The sequence below is a fragment of the Diorhabda carinulata genome, chromosome 8, assembly GCF_026250575.1.
Source record: "Diorhabda carinulata isolate Delta chromosome 8, icDioCari1.1, whole genome shotgun sequence".
Lineage (NCBI taxonomy): Eukaryota > Metazoa > Arthropoda > Insecta > Coleoptera > Chrysomelidae > Diorhabda > Diorhabda carinulata.
In genome coordinates, this window is record NC_079467.1 from 23,690,433 (window position 1) to 23,710,456 (window position 20,024).

Below are 20,024 nucleotides of genomic sequence, written 5' to 3' on the forward strand. Positions count from 1 at the left end.
CTTCTCTTTATATGAGTTTTATTATTATTGTCTTTATATCGTATATCCGTGCTCTTCATTTTAAACTTTCCTATTTTATCAAAAATTATTTGTCTGCCTAACGTTATAGCCCAGTAGTGTATTAGTACTAGTTATCCGAAGCAATACAATTACCATCAAGAAGAAGTAAGTAGATAATCGCTTTTAGAACCCCTCTTCAATCGAATGGATTCTAAGAATTATTATATCGATGCAAAAAGTACTTTTAGGCTTTGTAATATGTAGTTTAGGTGAATGATAGTGCTTGGAATTAGCAAACCCGAAATTCCGTATACAATTTATCAAAAAAATTCTTTATTCTTTAAATTTCTGTAACAATCTCTTGTACCAAATGTAGTTCATGTGTTACCAAGAACTAATCTTGGCTAACAATGTACTTATATCCGCATTTCTGGAAGGTTTATTTTGTAATCACTTTCATCTGCTCTGTATTATCAATATCGGGTACATTGTTAGTAGGTATGAAACATATTCATTGAAATAGATGCAACGTAAGTATTTTTTCTATCATACCTCGCATTATACTAATAATAACACTGGTCAACAGCGGTTGCCCTCAATTCAAATATGTTATTAGTTTTTGCGTATCGGCTCGAATTTTTCGTAAATTACACTATTTTAAAAGAAAAACTTTGGAATTTTTATTATATTACTCAGATATTACAGATATTATTTATTATACACAATAGAAAACAGAGAAAGTCATCTTTTAAACCAATCACTCACTAAACATTTCGGAAACTTCTTTTGCGTGACATTCTTGAATGTATTTTAGAACAATCCCGTTTTAAAGATCAGCAGTATTCTGTCATCACGTCTAGTATCTCATCTTCCTTGATAGCGATACGATAGCATACATTTTATATCTTGGTGAAATATTTCACCTTGCTCCTCACTAATGTCCGCCTAAATTATCGGGAAAACGGTCTAAGTGGCTGTGTAAATAGTGCACCTTGATGCTCATGTTACACCCAAGTGATCTGAAATTATTCAGCATCTCATTGACTAATTCAACATAGTTTTCAGCTTTGTGTTTACCCAGAAAATTTTGGACAGCTGAAACCAATGAATTCCAAGCTTTTTGTTCAATCTCAATAATTGAATTTATGGAGTCAGGGTTTTTAATTATTTTTTTACTCAGCTGAGGCATTTTTTCCCTATATATGCAAAGCATTCTTATCAAGAGCCTTTACAAACTGCTTCATTAGACCTAGCTTGATATGCAGTGGTGGAAAGATGATTTTCTCTCGTGGAACTAAAGGATCATTGATGATATTCTTTTCCCCAACATCCATGTTTTCTCACCTAGGCCACTCTTCTAACTCGGTGTTGCGTTTTGTCTCTGCTATCCCAAAGGCACAAGAAACAAGGATACTTGATGTGGCCACTTTGCTGTCCAAGGAGAAAGTTTACCATTTTTAAGTCTACACAAATCACCCATTGGTGTTCACGATACTTTATTTTTTCCAAAACCAAAGCTATGATGTCATATTGCTCTTTCATTTTCGTTGAGTGAGCAATTGGTATTGAGCCATATTTGTTCCCATTATGTAGAAGAACACATTTCAAACTTAGCTTTGAGCTGTCAATAAATAGGTGCCAATCATCCGGAAAATATCCTGGAAGACCCACTTTAACTAGGAGTTCTCTAATAGCATGGCAAAATACAAGATTTTGTTCTTCAGAGAAAAAAGGTAGCAGATCTTTCTCCCTTGTGCGATAAAATGTAATTTTCGTTCCTGGTTCAAGTATCCTGATCACCAAGCTTAATACCAAAATATACAAGATAAGCCCTCTTTACAAAGTCACTAATAGTTTTTCTGTACTTCCAGAACCGTGTATTATCCGCATATGTAGCAAAAAATATCAGGATGATGTACCCAACTTCTTCTACTCGAACTCATTTTAATCCTATTTTCAAGAACACAAATACAGCAATTCACATTAACAATCTACGTTTTTTATTTACTTTTCAACGACTCGTTACTAAAGAGAAATTTCATACGACGCTAACTTCTATCTATGTGCACCGCGGGAATTCACAAACTAACCTCAATTCTCAACTGCAGTTGAAGCTTTGAAGGTCAGCTCCATCTTTCGGATTTCTATGGAACTAACTCTGGACGGCACTAATAAATAGGATTAAATCCCACTTGTTAACAGTTGTTCAACCAATCAGTTATATATCTCATATTGTTAGTCTTTTTTTGTAATAAATGAATTAAAATAATTATTTTGAAAAATAATTATAAGTTATTTCATAAATATTATTATTTTAAATTCAATTTGTTACAAAAGAAAACTGACAATAAGGAAAATATAAATTTTACAACACTCATACTTGAAAGTATTAAATAGAAAAAAGCATTGATAAAAAGATAAAAATCTGGAGCTGATACAGAAAAACTGCTTTCATATTTAGTAATATAGTTAAAATCAGCTCAAAAATAGTAGGCACCCAAAAAAAATTTTTTTTTGTAGGCCTGTGTAATCAATATTCTTATTCCATTGATATACTTTTATTTCTAGTATTCAGTTAATGGTAACGATGAAGCGAAAGATAATCATGATCAGCAAATAGAAAGAGCCGAAATAGCTAATCTTGTAAGATCGAGAATGGAAAGTTTGAATTTACCAACTATCGACTACAACGACGTAAGCGAGAAAAGAAACAGCCTTTCTTATGTCATTATAAATCCCAGCTGCGACCTCAAGTTAGAAGAAGGCGATATAATGTACGTTAAAATAATTATTTTTAAACTCGCTCTTATTAGATCCACTTGTTTGTGTATAACGGTACCAGGTACAACAGGACAGCATGTAACTGAATCTTTGGACACTTTAATCACTTGAGAACTTCACTCATTTGTCATGGACTGATGATTCTACATTAGTTAAATATTTTTGTCGCAATATCCTTATCAAAGACTTCACTATTTTCTAAAACGCCTCCATTAGCTCCTCATACATATCTTTAATGACATTTTTGCAATCGATTTTACAAGGATCATCATCGGGAAAGCATAAGATTAAATCCTTAAGTTAAAACATTCACATAACGTCATGAACTGATGACAATACACTAATATGATAATTGTATTGTATTGTGCTATCAGGTTCATCAGGTTTAACTATATCCTTCAAGAATCACTGTAAAAGTGGCAACAATTTGGACATATTATTCATGCGTTTGCTTTTTTGCAGATACCTAGTAAGACCAAGTCCGTTTTCGGCGCAAAAAACCTTCGAAAGACACAACAGCCGACGAAAATCGAACATAAGTTTCTGTTCCCAATCGCTTCTCGCACAAATGGCGAACAGTTCGCAAGCCGGAAGTCGGAGAGGTTCAGGTTTGGGTCTTAGCGGGTATCAATCGCCACGACCTCCACCTCTGGCTACCACGAAATCAAATTCATTATCTTTGCCCGATAGTCCGACTGTAGCGGGATATCAAAGAGGTCGATCGAATAGTTTGCGTGTAATCGACGATATTTTACTGCGTAGGTCGAATTCTCTGAGACAAGGACTACCGAATATCGGAAATTCTCGTAGAAAAAGTAGTTTAGAAGACATAGGCTTGAGTCATTTCAGTACGAATTATTCCAATACTATAAAGATCGCATTAAACGGCAGTATTGGATTGGAAGTGACGCCTCCAGAAGAAAACAGTCCGCCAGTAATAAGCAGTAATACGGCGCTAATAATGAATCCGAATATGCCACCTCCTATACCATCGGTACTCACTGGCAGTACGTTAAGTCTATCCCAAAGCGGTCTACCAGGCTCAACACCTATTAATATGGGTTTCGGAGGTATGGGTTCATCGGCTTACGGAGATGTAGGAGCTACTCAACAAGCTGCTCTACCTCCTAACCCCGTTACGGATCCACAACACCTTCAAGGGACAATAGTATGATACAACCTCATGTGGGGGAGGAGAATGGGCAGCTTGAGAAATAAGTGGCTCTAAATCTTCTCGCTTCCACAGTAGGAACTCTGCGACTATATAGAGTGTAGTGAAAGGCGCGGAGATAAATTTTCATTGTGATGGCAGCTCTGAATGTAGAAAATGAGATGTTCACAGATTCATGCTTTTTTGAAGGAATTTCTATAATAAATAGACGATTAGAGCAATTTTTAACAAGGAGTTTAAAATGTAAATGTTCATTTTTGTATTCTTGAAGAGTTTTTAGATTCTGATTATTGTTCTGACATTAATAATCACCTACGACGATGCCTAAAAGTAGTTTTGTCTGCATTACCACAAGTTTCAATTTTTGAAGAACCGGAGTTAAGAATTTTTTAATGCTAACTTGTTAAAAATTGCTCAGTTTACTTATTAATAACAATAATAATATATAAAAGATCTATCTACATATATATCTATAAACAAAACTTGCTTACATCTCATTTCTTCAATAGGTTTTTCCCCACAATAAGAAATGTTAGTAACAAACATTGAATTTTTTTCATAATCATATTTTCAAATAAAAACCTTTTTCGGCACTATTTACAAAAATCTGCTATACATTTTGTAACACCAGTCAATAAGTTAACTGATCATTACTAAATTAATCGTTTTTCATTCCGTCTAAATAAACTACAGGCTACATTTTTCAAAATTAGATTGTCGTAGTCTTATTGTGAATTAGAAAGCAATAAGTGTAATTAATCAGCATCGGTCACATGGCATCCTTCCTGATTAATGCATTCTTGCAGAAAGATTCTGAAATTTTTCCATAACGTCATGAAGCATGCGCTGAGGAATTCTCGGGATTTCCAATCGAATTCTTTACTTGAGTTTTCAACTGTCCGAGGTCGTTCTTTGTATACTTTACTTTTCAGGAATCATGTTGTTCAAGTTGATGAGGGTTTTGTTTGTTGCCTCACCCATCCAAAGATTTTGAACAAGCTTTTCATTTCTTCAACCATGCCCAAAAGAGTTTCGCAGAATTGTCGTTGTTCATTGCTTGAATTGCGTAAGAGTGATGGTGCAAATTTGATCCTTCGGACAAACCTGTCGGAAATTCCAAGAACGCCACTCTACCGATGCGCTAACCTTCGCCAGTTTTTTTCCTACAGCACGCTTTCAACATTCCCAGTTCGAACGAATCTCGTACCACCTTTTGATTGTTGTTTCACCGAATTTTTTTAACTCTATTGAATCTCCGCACCAGTCACCGACTAATTGCAATCAACTTCAAAATGAGTACGAAAAGATGCTGAGTTGCTACATAGTTATCGGTTTGGCTACTGTTTCATGACGACTGAAATGCTTTGAATGCCACATTCTGTATTTGTGAATCACTAAATTGTAACTATTTATTTAAAGTATGTCAAATCAAAAAACAGACAACCAAGTGACAAGTCACATTATTTTGATGGTGTTAATTTCTCCTTTTCTTCATTTATTTGATTTACAATCAAATTACAATTACTCTAAATTCCAAATTATAATAGAAATTGACATTTAAGACATCAATGAAGACGACCTTCATTGGAAAATTGCGGTTAGATATACTGCTGGCCTACTTTCCGGCCTTCATTTACTGATCAACTCGACTTGGGTTAAATGTACGGCAAATATTTCTAGCTGGATAAATCCTCACTTTGGCATTCAATGTTGGGTCCTAATTAACAGTGATGTTTCATAGAAATACACGAGGCAACTGAAGTGAATAATACTTTACTTAAATTAATACAGTAATGATCTAATTTCACGATAAAAATATTTATAAAAAAAAAGAGATTATATCTCTAAAACATATTTTGTAGAATACATGTTTTACGAAATTAATGAGCAACAGTAATTTAGCAAATACGTCGATAGTAGAAGACTTTCATAATTATACTAAAATAGAAATTCAATAGTCGGGGATTAACCTATAACATGTTGCTGCTAATTACCATTTTTGGCCTTATTAACTTATCTATCAGAATCTTAGACTGATATAATGAATTGATATGTTTCGCCGGTTTTTCAACTGGTCTAGCCAAATTTTCTTGTAATTATAGTTAAACCTATCCAAAACTACTTAGGACAGTGAATAAAAAATTAAAACAGTTGCAGTTCCTAGAGAGAAGTAATTTCGAGATTTGTACGTTTAAATTCCTACTATCAATAAAATTAGTAACTAGTATTATGAAAATTGATTTAATAGCATTGCTGATGGGATCAAAAGTAGCATATTAAAACGAATGTAGTAGAAACATCGATATTTTTCAATTATCGCAAATAATATGAGTCTAATTGATTGTAATTATAGTTTGAAACTGATTTAAAAGTGAAAAAACTGTTTTCTTGTATTAATATGATTATTGGTATGCATGATTTTGTTCATTAAAAACAATCCGAAAGCAATTAGGTGTTAAAATTGACCTCGAAAATCTGTACTTTAAGCTATTTGAGGTTATGTTATCGTAAAATAGCATTCTGAGTTATTTTTGAGGTTATTACACAGCAGATACAAAATTTTAAATCTTTACATATGATAAAAATGAAAAAAGAATTTTATAAACAAACTTAAAAACTCTAAATCAACACCAATAACCTTTCATAGTTGATGTGCTATATTTTTAATTGAAAATATTTCGTAATCAGTTTTGATTCTATTATTACCTCATTTTATTTGTGGTTATTGGAAAAAATTGGAGATGAAATTGCTTTTTTCTAGGCTGTTCTGGAATAAAAAAAAAAACTACAACAGCTAAAGCTCAATGATTCAATTTATAAAATGAAATTTCATATCAAACCATTCACATTAAAAATTAACTTCCCTCTAATGGATATGCACACTTTTCAGCGATACTTCAAACGCTTGCGAAGTTTTTCTCAATCACTAGTTCACCCTAATTGAAAATAAGGTTTAGGTAATTGATTGCCTTGAATTTCCATCACTACCTTGCTTTTTCACAACGTAAAGTTGTGAATGTAAAAGGTTATTCATTATAGCCCTTAACATCGTTATTAAAAAGTTTTTGTAATAATGACTTAATTTTGTTAATATTCTATTGAAATTTCAGTAATGTGTACATTTTGAAAGATATTGTCAGAAAATTATATTTAGAAACGAAATTTTCTTCAATCCACTTCCATTTCAGTTTTCCGCTCCTACTTAATTCTCTTCTCCTTTCATTTTTCCTCTTTTTGTTTTACGATTTCATTTTCTTCTCCATTTTCTTCTACTGTTCTTATTCCTTTTTCTTATAATTTTTTATATAAACCCAAACTTTTTTCTTTCTCATCTGTTTTTTTCAATTCCTTTTTCATTATATTTGTCTTTTAATATTCCTACTGTTTTTGTTTGTGTTTATCATTATTTCTCTCTCGTCTCCGTTTCTTTTTGTCTTATTTGTTCTATTACCTATTTCTTTTTGTCTCCTTTTCTTTTTATTTACCGTTCATTCTTAATTCTGTTTCACTTTCACTTATTTTTTCTATTCTCTCTCTTTTTTTGTTCATACTTTTGATTCAAGTTTCGTTTCTTTCTCTAAACAATTTTAATACGGAATGAGAAGAATTAATCATAACGAATACGATAGCTTAGTAATTTTGTCAAATTGATTTGTTCTAAATTGAATTCGTTATGAACACGATAACCTTGTACATTCAAACTTGTTATTAAAATAAAATTTATTCTTGCCTACCCAAATTCTATATATTTTGAAAACGATTACAAACAATTTTTGATTAAAGCTTCGCATCTTCAATTATCGATATGAAAGCTTCATTTTGTACATTACATTTATGTTTGTAAATATGAATATTAGTATTTTTGAGAAAATTTCTTCCACGTGACAACCCTAACATAAGGGTTCACCAGTACATTCGTTCAGGTATGTTGAATGCGGGATCAAATATTGTAGTTAGAGATTTTAAATTTTGGGTATCTACCTCCTTTATTTGGAGTTGTTTCTTATGATTCATATGCCTGTTCGTCACTAGTTTTCAAAATAGATAAGTTTCCATAATTGCAATCAAACACACATTTTTATTAATATATAAATTACACTACACTATGAAAATTCAATTTAATCAAAGATGCAGTAGAAACTTTTATACATAATTTTTTTGATTTTGAAAAAAATTTAAAACAAATAACCAAAAATTTATTTAAATCAGCAGGATTTTTACAATTAGAAGTGTCCTCGTCCTCCGTGTTGTTGTTTCTGCTTTATCTTTCTTCTTCCATTTTCCTTTTCTTATCTATAACTTTTTATAGTTTTCGTTTCCCTTTTTTCTTTCTTTTTATACCCTATTCTTACTTTATCTGTCTCCTTTCTATGTTTTTTTTTTCATTTTCTTCATACTCTTTTTATTTTTCCAGATTTTTCTGTTTTTTTTTTAATGTTTTCATTTTTATTTTTCCGAATATAATTAAATGGACATAATTATGAATCTACTAGAAACGTCTCTTTTTTGATGTTAGCTGTAAATAGTTAAGAGATGTGATATCAAATCAATTTGATCTTACACACACCAGTGGGTACATTATGGTACCAATAATTCAAATGCACACAACACTTGAAAAATTTATATCCAATTCGATAATTATGAAAATGTTATTGGAATTGTGTCATTTTTTTTTTATTTTGTTAATGTTTCATTGCAATTATTAACGCCAAAAAACAAAACTCTTTTGAGGTTAGGTTATGAAATTCTCAATCAAGAATACAATATGAAAAATAACTCCAATATTCATAATTATTTTGAGCTAATCCAGAGCAAAAAAAGTAATAAATGTGTAAAAATATAATATAAAAAGTTTGTTGGCGTGATTAATAATCATAATCACAAATTTCGTACACTCAAAAAAATATTCTTTGTACATTAGTAGAAAAGCACAATTCCAATATTTTTGAAAGCGTATCTCTTGAAATTCTAACAATTAAAAATTAATAAAAAACGAAATTACTAAATCTTATAAAGTCGATAAAATTATACCCTGCATAAATTATAAAAGTAAAAATTTTTACTCATTTTTTGCTATGTAGATTAGATGAAACCGTCCAATTAAATGATATACATATATATATATATATATAGGATGTTTCATAATTAAAGTTCATAAACAGGAGTAGACTATTAGTTGCAATGTTCATATCTACTTGGAGATCCGAGTTGGTTGAAACTTACAGACAATACAAAAATATAAATTTCCAAAAAAAAAAACATTCCAACAAATTCTAGAAGGAAATGGAAGTAACTAGCATTAAGAGAATATATTTTTAAATCATGTCAAAAATGAATTTGAAAAATCTTATAATTGTAAAGATGAATCAATCAGGGTCAAAATTCAGTTTGGCAATCTTAAACTCCCAAAAACTATTAATTTACTATAAATTTTCTAGTAGTAATTTTGTTTATTCGTTTATGGACAAAAATATGAGACATTCACTAACTTGTGTACATATCTGAACTTGAAGATGAGCTATAACTTTTGTAGAGTAAAGACTGCGGTGTGGTCCAATATTTTCAAAAGAAAAAAATATGTACACTTATACATATCCATTCAAAATGGAAAAATACTATATTTTTCTAGATAAGGTTATGTTATTTATTTATTGAAAACGTTTTCGATAGGAAGGAGTCACAAAAATATTTATTATTTCTTAAAATAAAAAAATAATGTAATAATAACATTTTATTTCTTATTTCCAAAGAGAATGTATTCCATATATTTCAGAGAACTGATTCATGTCTCTGATTTATTTGTTCAAAAGTTTCACTGATGTTTCCACCACAAAATTAAAGTTAAAATATGTGTCTGTCACATTCTTCTTCACTAAATTTTGAACATTTATATAAAGACCGTTGGTGTATTAAAATTTCACACATTTCGTTTGATTTGAGTTAGTAAAGCTTTCATTTTTTTTTTTTAATTATCAAAAAGTTACTAGCTTATTATTTATTTGGTTTCATTTACTTCCTTTAAGTATTTTTTTAAAAGTAAACACAAATTTGATTAACTTATTAACCTTGGATTAGGGTATTTATTAAGAATGTAAACACACTGTTGGTCATAGATCTAGAAACGGAACTAGATAGGTATTTACACATGAATATTCACACATAAATCATATGAAAATTGCAATAATTAACAAAAAATTTTTGTTTACTAATTAATACTTTGAATCGAACTGAAGAAAGAATTTTATGAAATCATGTCAAGTAAATATTGAAACTTGAAGGTTTTGTATATATAAATAATTGTGTGCCTTCTTTCAATCAAGAAGCTTTGACTATTGCTTTAAATATTGATAACTATCATAAGTGAAAACGTAACTGGTAGATAATAGCTGTAAAATACATGTACATTACATCTAGTTTAAAATGTATTATTACATCAAAGAATTATCATCATGTATATTCGATCCAATATTTAGGGATATTAAATGATTATACGAAATTGTGATAAGTATAAAAATATTAATACTGCAAAAAGGGCATGTAATTGTTAAAATGTGCACGTTCTAAATTTTATAATCCAAAGACAAATAATATTGATTTTTGTTGAAAGGATACATAAAAATTTTATTATGATTTTTAGGAATACACCGAAACGTCTGGTAATATTTCCTGGATTCTCTTGACATTTAAAATATTTCCAAATAATAATTTCAGATACTAGATAATTGTCGAGAGAACACTATTTTACTACTTTCTTTACTGGATATATTTTAAGCTAGATTGAAAGATTCAATTTCAAAAATTTTATTAATGCTTGATATCCTTTAGATATATATATATATATATTCGATATATAGCATATTAGGGTATTAAAGAATATCGTTGAAAATACTTAAAAACGTACATTTGGCATACATGCACGAACATTTTATTCATCTTCAATAGAGTGGAAGAATCTTTAATACGCTTACATTTCATTAATTGTAAAGTACTGTCAATAGCACATTATATACATTGTATTTTCTTTTATGTGTTTTATTTCTTTCCAATCTCGTATTTCCCATGCTTTACGATATGCAGAACTCGTGTATGAAATAAGAACTTCCCATTCTACAGTCATTATTTTATTATAATGTTCTTCTTATTTATATACAGTACTATTCACCAACACTTACACACTTAACTATTTACTAATATTTATATACACATTTAACTTCTAATTCATCTAAATACACCATTTAGTTCACTTTTGTAATCACTGTAATCATTGTCGTAAACAAACAGAAAGGCCTTCTTAGAAATTATCTCCATGAAAAAGTCACAAAGAAGAGCTAAACGGACCTCACGAAAAAAAAAATACCCGGTGCATCCCCTAAACTTTAGCTTCGTTAACATGTTTAGAACAGGACCGGCTTCACGATCCATATTACATTTGAAACGTATGGTACAATTTCTAGCACAAAGTATTTCTTCACACATTCAATACATTGAACTGAAACCTTGAAGCAGCTTGGTGGAAAGGGTACAAGATTCCATTTCAATCTATGACTACATTATTTTCCCTATACAAGTAAATATATGCTGTTCAACAATTTTAGAAGAATAATAAAGAAATTAGTATTTTGGTTAGTTCACGAGGTAACAAGATTATATGTTGATTGATGTCTCGATAATGTCACTGGTTGTTTAAATTAAATTGAAAGTATTTACTTTAAATCAAGTCTTTAAATTCAATGGTTGTTTCGTATAAACTTAGCTTAATGTCTAACGCGAATTAATGCCAACTTGAAGCTCATACTTTTTACTAACCGCCACAGAACAATTCGCGTCTTTATGTTTAACCTCTATTTTTTTGCTTATTCTATGGTGTAACCCTGTTTTTATCTTAAAATGTCAAAGTCGAAGTATTTTATTATTCCAAACAAAACAAAATTTTATAGCAGTAATTTTATTTTATACTTAATAGTCATTCCTTATCAGTATCCATGTAATGATTTATGGTAAAATGTCTGTTTTATTCTCTTCGATAACTTCGGTTTTACGTTTAGGACCAAGAGAATATGTAAGACAAAAATTCAAATTACCATTAATAAAATTTATACATGATACATTAAAGTTGTATAAGACTCGGACAAAAGCAGGAGTGGATACTATTAAAGAAGTTTTATTTAGAGGTACAGTGATAGCTTTAATAACAGCCCTTTTAGTTTGGTTATCAATATTTATGTACGTCGCATTTTATTATGTATACGTACCAGCAGTATCACATGAACGTCCAGTGCACTTAAAATTTAAGTAAGTACAAGTACTTTGATCATTTATCATAGTATGCATCTTTTTCCAAATTTTGTTTTAGGCACATGTTATGTAATAAAAATTATTTAATATAATATTCAACTTCACCACACAGGTAGTATTAACTTAGCATATTTTTCATAGGCCATGTGGGGCGACAGATCAGTATACAGTTGAAAAAAAAGCGATTTGTAGTTTTCCTTCTGCACACGTAAAGCTAACAAAGAAACAGCAACTCTTAATAAATGGACAAGCATACAAAATACACTTAAATTTAGAAATGCCAGAATCACCTGCCAATCGTGAACTAGGTCAGTTTTATTTAATTTTTTTCTTATACAGCTCAATGTAAGTATTCAGCAACTACATATTTTATTATTTATTAAAAATGGCATTACTGATTGTATTTTTAAATCACTCTTAGGTATGTTTATGGTATGTGTAGAATTTATGGGTAAAAATGGAAATCTTCTAAATAATTCCTGTAGATCTGCAATGCTGCACTACAGAGGATTAATACTGGATACTCTGTACAAGTTATTCTTCAGTCCTTTTTATATTCTGGGTTCAGCAGAAGAGAAACAGACTGTTAAAATTGAACTTTTTGCAGATTATGAAGAAAGAGAAGTAATCATTCATAATCATTCACATCATAGTTAATATTTCTTAGTTTTAATGTTCATTTGTGTGCTGTTTATATTATTTTGTTCTCCTGTTTTAATGCTTCCACTACAATTAATTTATCCTGTGTTCACTCTGTTTTAGGATGAACCAGTGACTGATATTTTTATTGAAATACAAACCCGAAATATTGAAGTTTATTCAGCCAAATTCACAGTAGATGCTCAGTTTAGTGGATTGCGGTATGTGATGTTCCATTGGCCAGTTGTATCTGCAGCCATGGGTAAGTTTGAAATTAATTATAATTCACTGAGTGAATTTGGTTTTGATATCAGTATCCACAAACAATAAAAATATTCCTTGTTAGGAAAATTTAGAAAATCCCTTATTGTATAAAAATTGGGGTGTAATCAGTTCAATTTTGGATCAACAAGGCAAAGTATAGTTGGAGTATTAACTTTTCTTTTATTACAGGTATTACCGCTAACTTATTCTTCATTGCACTTGTTTGTTTTATAAGCTGGTATCAAATAATCAATTCCGAAGAATATATAGAATATCTTGAAATTGAAAAGACTAAAAAGACAGACGATGGTAAGTGTATTCACTAAAACGTGAAGTATATAGATGTATAATTTAGTATTTGCTTTCATACTGGTGATGGTTTCAATATTTTGATAAATATTAACCTTATTCTGTTAATTCGCTCGGAACTAATAAAGTCACAGGTAAATAAAGTTCTAATGTGGTAGTAGACCCAAGCTTTCAATTTTGTACTATTGGTGTTAATAGATGTAAGGACTTGAAACAAATAGATATTAAATGTAAATTTTTGTTGGAATGTCAAGGATTGTTCAGAAAACCTTCTGCTTACAATTTGCTTTGACTAATTTGAGAAAAAAATAATTGCAAGCTTTCAACAACCGCACCACCTTAGAAAGTTGAAATTTTACTTGAGTTATGTTAATGGTTGATTTTTTAAACAAATGTTCACATTACCGGTCAGCTATTTGAAATAAGCAGCAGAAATAATGTAAACACCGGCTCAAATCATTTTTGATGCTTACATTCTTCAAAATCCTCCATCAACTCTGGAAATGGTTTAAAAATTGTAGCTAACACTGTGGTAATGGTTACTGATTATACTGAACCATAAACAGTGATATTATTGTTTTCTTTCAGATGAGTGTAAAGGTTTAAAGGTACCAAGTATCCTGGATAACGTGTTAGAAAGTGATCTAGGAACTCTAACCCTACTTCCAGTATTTGTAGGTTTAGATGTGGGCTCATCTGTATTGTCCTATTTGAATAACAACATTTTGAATATTCCTTCAAGGCTTGCAAGATATATTATTGATATTAGTGAATATAATTATTTTAAACAAATAGAAACAAATGATATGAAGTTGAGATAAGTGGTGGTTAGCTATTGGATTAATATTTTTAAACTAAGTAGATAATATCTTATTTTTGAATTTAATGGAACTTGAATATAAATAAATTTACACAGATATACCATATTTGGATAATTAAACTGTAGTCTAGTTCATGTGTGATTCATCATTAGAACTGGAATGATTCCAGAAGAATCTATTGAAATATTTTGACCCATAAAAAATTGGAGAAATAGAAAAGTTTCCACATTTTATAGTAAAGGTTTAAAAACTTAAACACCAATTAAGTTATATAATGAAGAGATTCTTAAAGAGAGTTTCGCTTTCCAAAAAGCGTATTTCTAAATAGGAGCATAGAGGTTTATTTTCAAAAAATAAAATTTTAATAATGGAGGTAGAATTTTGTGAAAAGTAAATCAAGCCCCTGGTAAGTAAGTGTAGGTGTACTTTTCTACTAATTTCCAGTACCATGTACCAATGAACTGTCACATTCGTACCAGAACTGGCTTTTATATTAAAATTCTTCTAGTCCATACATTCAATAAACTCACATTCACTATAATTTTTTTTGTAGATTCAGAATCATCATATTCCGTAGATTATGATGAAACATCAATGCTAGAAGAATCGCATTATGAGGGTAGAAGAGAATCCAGAAATGAGGACTTTGTCGAAAATGTAGAGTCATAAAATTAATATATAAATATAAATAAAAAAATAAACTGTACAAGTTTTCTATATTAGGGACAAATGTGATTCACCTTTATATATGTACTATCATTTCTATCTAAATCTATCTAATACTGTGCTGAATAAATAATTTGCTTGGAACTTATAGGCTGTAAATTCTACAGTTAAAATTAATTTCATATGAAAGAGGTTTTACTTAATTGTCCTTTAATTTAATTAAACGATTTTTAAACTTTTGTTAATCAATCATCATCTTTAGATCATCATATGCTGTAGTTATTTTCCATGGTAAGTATTCAGTATTGGGAGACCCAAAACCAATTCCAGTGATTCAATTTATTATATAGTAATGAAGGTTTACTTGTCACTTGATTTGTACTAAACACTTTTCTTGCTTTTGTTAATTAATCATCACCTCTGGTTTAGTAGCTTCAGCAGTTGCCAAATATTTCTACTTACCTAACCCAAATCCTCTTTTCCTTGTTTATTTTCGATAGTAAGCGACAACAAAAATACTTCCAATGATAGATCCATTGTATAGTAACGAATATTTACTTATATGTAGTTCATTTCTCCAAAACTGAACAATTCTCACACTTTTGTTAGTCAATCATCACTGGTTTAGTAGATTTATTATTTTTTAAAAGTATTTGGTGATTAAGATTTTTGATAGGATAGGTAAGGATAAGATACTCAAATTAAAGTCGAAATTAACAGGAAAATATTTGAATTGGTTGAAATTACAGAGCTTCGAAATCCTAACTGCTTAAACATTCGAAAATTTTAACAAACTTGTACCGTAGTTTTTGAAATAGTTGCAAGCAAACTTTTCACATTATACTCAAAATAGAAATTTGTAAAATTTTTATTTCTCCTATTGGAAATTGTTAACTTACTGAAGTACTTTTTAAGTAATATGAAAGTCTTACATAATATTCAGTACTTTTGCTTGCAAAATTAACCGATTTTGCTGTTAGGGGCTCATAAAATTTAATAATTACAAATTTGAGCATAATAAAATGATTATTAATTATTATTAAGACTAATATCAACCGCCGCCTCCTCCCAGTTCGTCTTCGTACTGTTTGCGGAAACAGTCTCCCACTGGAAAGAAATCCCAACATCGCTGCTCGTACATATTCCATACGTAGGTCTCTTGACCGGTATGTTCCGTGTCTGGTTTGTTAATTAGATGCATAAGGAAGAACCTGAAAAAAACTTCATTTTAACGGAAAAATATCAAAACTTCTTTTGCTGTTGATAAATTATTAGTTATCATCAGGTAGATGAAACCAAATATGAAATTATACTAACATATAATTAGCTAGGTTGTGCTCCTGTTGGACATGTGTATCAAATCCATGTGGTACTTTATCAAAATAATCCTTCCCTATACCACATATGAAACAATTCGACTCCATATCTTCCTTTACACTTTCCAACTGATCACGTAGTTCTCCGAATGCGTCGATGATCAAACCTAAACATTAAATGATGTGATACAATCAAATATTGATAATAATAAATCAAAAGTATTCTCATTAGAAACTGTCACTGAATATGTCCGGAAAAAAAGTGAATGCAAGTAAATATTTATTCTAAAATCAAACTAACCTTGTATGATGGCCAAAAGTATAACAATAACGAAAAAGAAGAAAGTTATATCAAACATAATACGGTATACTTCGTAATCATCGCCATCTGGTGGTTCGATTTCGTCACCTATACCACCACCAGCTCTGACACCTTTGTAAAGATGGAATACGAAACACTAGAACAAAATATGCAGTCATTAGTACCCAATGTTCAATTATTTATTTGAAAAATAAATTTTTTAAACGTTTCATTCTCTTAATAGAGTCCCGTTAATCAAATTAATTATATATTACTTACTGTTAACATATCGTGACACTTCTTATCAACTTCCTCGTCTTCTTCTTGAACATAAAATTTCCTAAAGAAGTTGAATGCTATAACCGTATAAATATATACTATGATCGTCAACAACATCACTGTTAATACAAGTTGTTTTCCGTTATGAGTAACAGATTGTAAGATCGTGCGTAACGTTTTAAAACCAACGGCTACGTCGAGTAAATGAGCGGCGAAAAAAAAGTTATTGAAGTTGCCCAAAATAGAAAAAGTGAAATACCATAAGGAATACAAGAAAGCGTTATCCGTTATCGTAACACCTGATTTCCATATTTGGTATCTCCAATCGATATTTAAAATTCTAAAAAACGAAAAAGATTTTTTAGATAAATGGTAATAATCTAAGCGTAATACAAAAAGTAATCACCAATTACTTGCTTGAAGCGAATAAGTCGTTTAATTATTCTCAACTTGTTTTTTTTGCATATATACTAACATGCAGTTATCAGTATACTGGGGTGTTCTTAAATGTTCTAGACTGGTCTGTTAAAATTTCTTAATAGTTTCTGTAAACTATGTAATATATAGTGGCATACTATTGATAATTGAAAATGCTACCAATAATGAAATAGATGTATTACCAAATCCAAAAATGTATTCAGTCCTTCAAGCAAGCTCACCAGAGAAATAATTCAAGATTGGCTGGGGATAGGAAATGGTATCACTAGTACTGATTAAACTTTTAGAAACAAAAGAAAATTCCATGAAGATCAATAGAATAAAATATACTTACAGCGATATAAGATTTTTCTTCTCCTCGGTATCTTGCTGTTGGAATGATGTCTTTTCCATACCCAACAGACTACTGATTGAATCAAAATCGTAAGTTTCACTATATTTCTGGCGTACTTTCTTTTTTATGAACTTATCCCAGTAATTCACAGGAAAAGATCTAAAATGTAATGATTGAAGCTGTTGAAAATGAAAGAGAATATATTGATGAATGAGGTGAAACAATGAATAATAAATGTTGGGAGGAAAAAATCAGTGTATCAGAACTGTCAAACAATTGAATAAATAAAATAATTTAGGTAGCCAACCATTATAATTATTCTAGTATAAGTGCCATATTAATAAAATTGTATTATTTAATTTGGTAATTTTTTACTATCAAGCTCCTCTCGATTTTAGGCTCTAGAATATCGAAAAATCATTTATTTCAATTAATTTTCCTTAAATCATTCTTTGTACAGTGGATGAAGAAAATAGACTTCTCTTTATTAAACTATTTTAATTTTTAATAAGAAATTTTTTCTTAAAATATCCAAAATTATCTTCACAACTTTTTCCATTTCCTGTCATCTCAATGAACAAATCTTCATTAAGCATCCGGTTTCTAATAATTTTGTTAAAAAATTTCCATAATAGTCTAAATTATAATGTAAACTTTGTAGTGTGTTTTTGTTTGCAATAAATCTATTGACAACGCTTACTTAGCTGAAATAACCAATTTGTCCCAGTGCGACTTTAAATCGTCATCCTCTGGCTGTTCAGCTATATATAATCCTTCAAATTCCAACCGCCTCGTAATTTCCTTTTCCCTTTTGAAAATAGCTAAAGGTACTTTCAAATGGTAATAAGCTATTAACATGGCTAAAGAAACAATACTATGTAGTACCGCTGCTAACCGCATAACGTGTGCCATGTAATAGAAATCTTCATCAACGTGCACTAATTCTGGTAAATCATTTTCTTCACCGTCGCCCGAACCTGCGCCACTAGAGGAATCGAATCCTGAACCTTCGATGATTTCTGGAATACCTTTGCTACCACTACCGCTACCTGATTCTTCATTAAGACTGGAAACCTAAATACAAAATATTAGTACAAATTATTTATTCGGTGAAATGCATACAAACCTTGTAGAACAGTAACATGAAATTTATACAAAAAGCCAAAACGAGAGCCACGTATTTCAAATTATAAAAGTTTCTAGCGAGGAACGACACCGCTCTATGTCCATACGAAGCGAAATTAATTTGAGACATGGCAGATGTTTCAACTTGATGAACTTGTTTGCTTTCGGACTCTATTGCTTGCATAGCTGCCTGTTGTGCAGCTTGCGCCTCGACTTTCTCTTGTTGTGCCCTCTTCGCTTGTTCTCCACTATTAAGTTAAATTATAATTATAAACATACGACTAAAAATTCATCTAAACTCACCCTAAAAGATCAGACAAAGATAACGGTTGTTGCTCAAGACTTTCCATTTCAGCATGTTCTCCATTTTCTTCCGGTGTAGTCTCACCTTCCCCTGAAGAAGGTTGACTTCCTTGCGGTGATTCGTGTGGAGCCATTTTGTACTGTCCGTTATCTTCTTTCGTTATATCGACTCCGAATGCTTGCATCTGCGTATTTGGTTCTTCTGTAGATGGTAGAGATGGCAGTACCCGCAACGGACCAACTTTTTCTTCTACCACCGTTTGAATAACGGGTTCTTCGACAGCTGGACCTCTCATAAGCAACATAAGAATACCTGAAAACGCTCATTAGTTGATGAATAACGTTCTTGACGTTTTTTATTTTGTATTACCAACTAACCTAAAATATATTTGATAACAACGGCGACGCCGAAACCTGAATAGTAAAGCGCATAGAATATCATCTTGAAAAAGCCAATAAACAATTCCGCGAACGTCATTTGTTGCATCTCCGATATTTTGTGTTTAATGTTTGATGGACTAAGTGAAGACAACACGTACGATATTCCTTCTTTGATTGCGGTATATCCTCGTTGTATGGGATTTTTTGTTAATCTATCTTCGTCTTCTTGTTGCATGTAACTATAACTAGTCGATCTTTGAGGTCCGCCACCTCCAGAATCTTCCACGGCCATTAAACCACTGGCGTGCTGCATTTCAAAAATGGCATCTTCACAGAAGTTTATAAACGCTTCAAGTTTTTCTTTGTCACCGCCTTCTGTTACTATGGAGTAGAAGAATGCACGTTTGGATTCCTAAAAAATACATTCAAATGTCAAATAACATTTCATAAATTTGGAAATGAGCCTAATATATTATACATATTATACAAAGGATCTCCTTTAAAGACCGTAACTTATATTGACCATTTCTGATGATTACAAATCGACCGAGTTCGAGCTATGTGGGTCTCATCAGGATGACGTAATTTTTTCTGAAAACAA

General features: G+C 30.7%; 3 protein-coding genes across 17 annotated transcripts in view; 2 read left to right on the plus strand and 1 right to left on the minus strand.

Moving 5' to 3' along the window:
* LOC130896925 (potassium channel subfamily T member 2) overlaps nucleotides 1-10,973 on the plus strand; it is a 179,460-nt gene extending 168,487 nt beyond the window's left edge. The window contains exons 26-27 of the mRNA XM_057805320.1: nucleotides 2,569-2,774; nucleotides 3,244-10,973. Of these exons, the coding sequence (XP_057661303.1) occupies nucleotides 2,569-2,774; nucleotides 3,244-3,955 (918 nt within the window). The 3' untranslated portion in view covers nucleotides 3,956-10,973. The remainder of the gene's footprint in view (nucleotides 1-2,568; nucleotides 2,775-3,243) is intronic.
* Nucleotides 10,974-11,796: 823 nt separating this feature from the next.
* LOC130896932 (seipin) lies at nucleotides 11,797-15,185 on the plus strand. 2 transcript variants are annotated; one of them, XM_057805348.1, is made up of 6 exons: nucleotides 11,797-12,244; nucleotides 12,389-12,555; nucleotides 12,669-12,871; nucleotides 13,010-13,148; nucleotides 13,340-13,459; nucleotides 14,048-15,185. In XM_057805348.1, the coding sequence occupies exons 1-6, from the start codon at nucleotides 11,940-11,942 to the stop codon at nucleotides 14,278-14,280; spliced, it is 1,167 nt and encodes a 388-aa protein (XP_057661331.1). In that variant the 5' UTR covers nucleotides 11,797-11,939; the 3' UTR covers nucleotides 14,281-15,185. The 2 variants fall into 2 exon arrangements, with proteins under 2 accessions (XP_057661331.1, XP_057661332.1); XM_057805349.1 differs by having other exon boundaries at nucleotides 11,818-12,244; nucleotides 14,834-15,185.
* Nucleotides 15,186-15,659: 474 nt separating this feature from the next.
* Nucleotides 15,660-20,024, minus strand: part of LOC130896928 (ryanodine receptor) — a 36,710-nt gene continuing 32,345 nt past the window's right edge. For all 14 annotated transcript variants that reach the window (XM_057805332.1, XM_057805330.1, XM_057805333.1 and 11 more), the window contains 9 exons: nucleotides 19,421-19,835; nucleotides 19,043-19,355; nucleotides 18,741-18,987; nucleotides 18,315-18,688; nucleotides 17,615-17,773; nucleotides 16,843-17,182; nucleotides 16,564-16,720; nucleotides 16,264-16,429; nucleotides 15,660-16,157 (listed from right to left, as the gene is read on the minus strand). In XM_057805332.1, coding sequence (XP_057661315.1) covers nucleotides 15,998-16,157; nucleotides 16,264-16,429; nucleotides 16,564-16,720; nucleotides 16,843-17,182; nucleotides 17,615-17,773; nucleotides 18,315-18,688; nucleotides 18,741-18,987; nucleotides 19,043-19,355; nucleotides 19,421-19,835 — 2,331 coding nt within the window. In that variant the 3' untranslated portion in view covers nucleotides 15,660-15,997. The remainder of the gene's footprint in view (nucleotides 16,158-16,263; nucleotides 16,430-16,563; nucleotides 16,721-16,842; nucleotides 17,183-17,614; nucleotides 17,774-18,314; nucleotides 18,689-18,740; nucleotides 18,988-19,042; nucleotides 19,356-19,420; nucleotides 19,836-20,024) is intronic.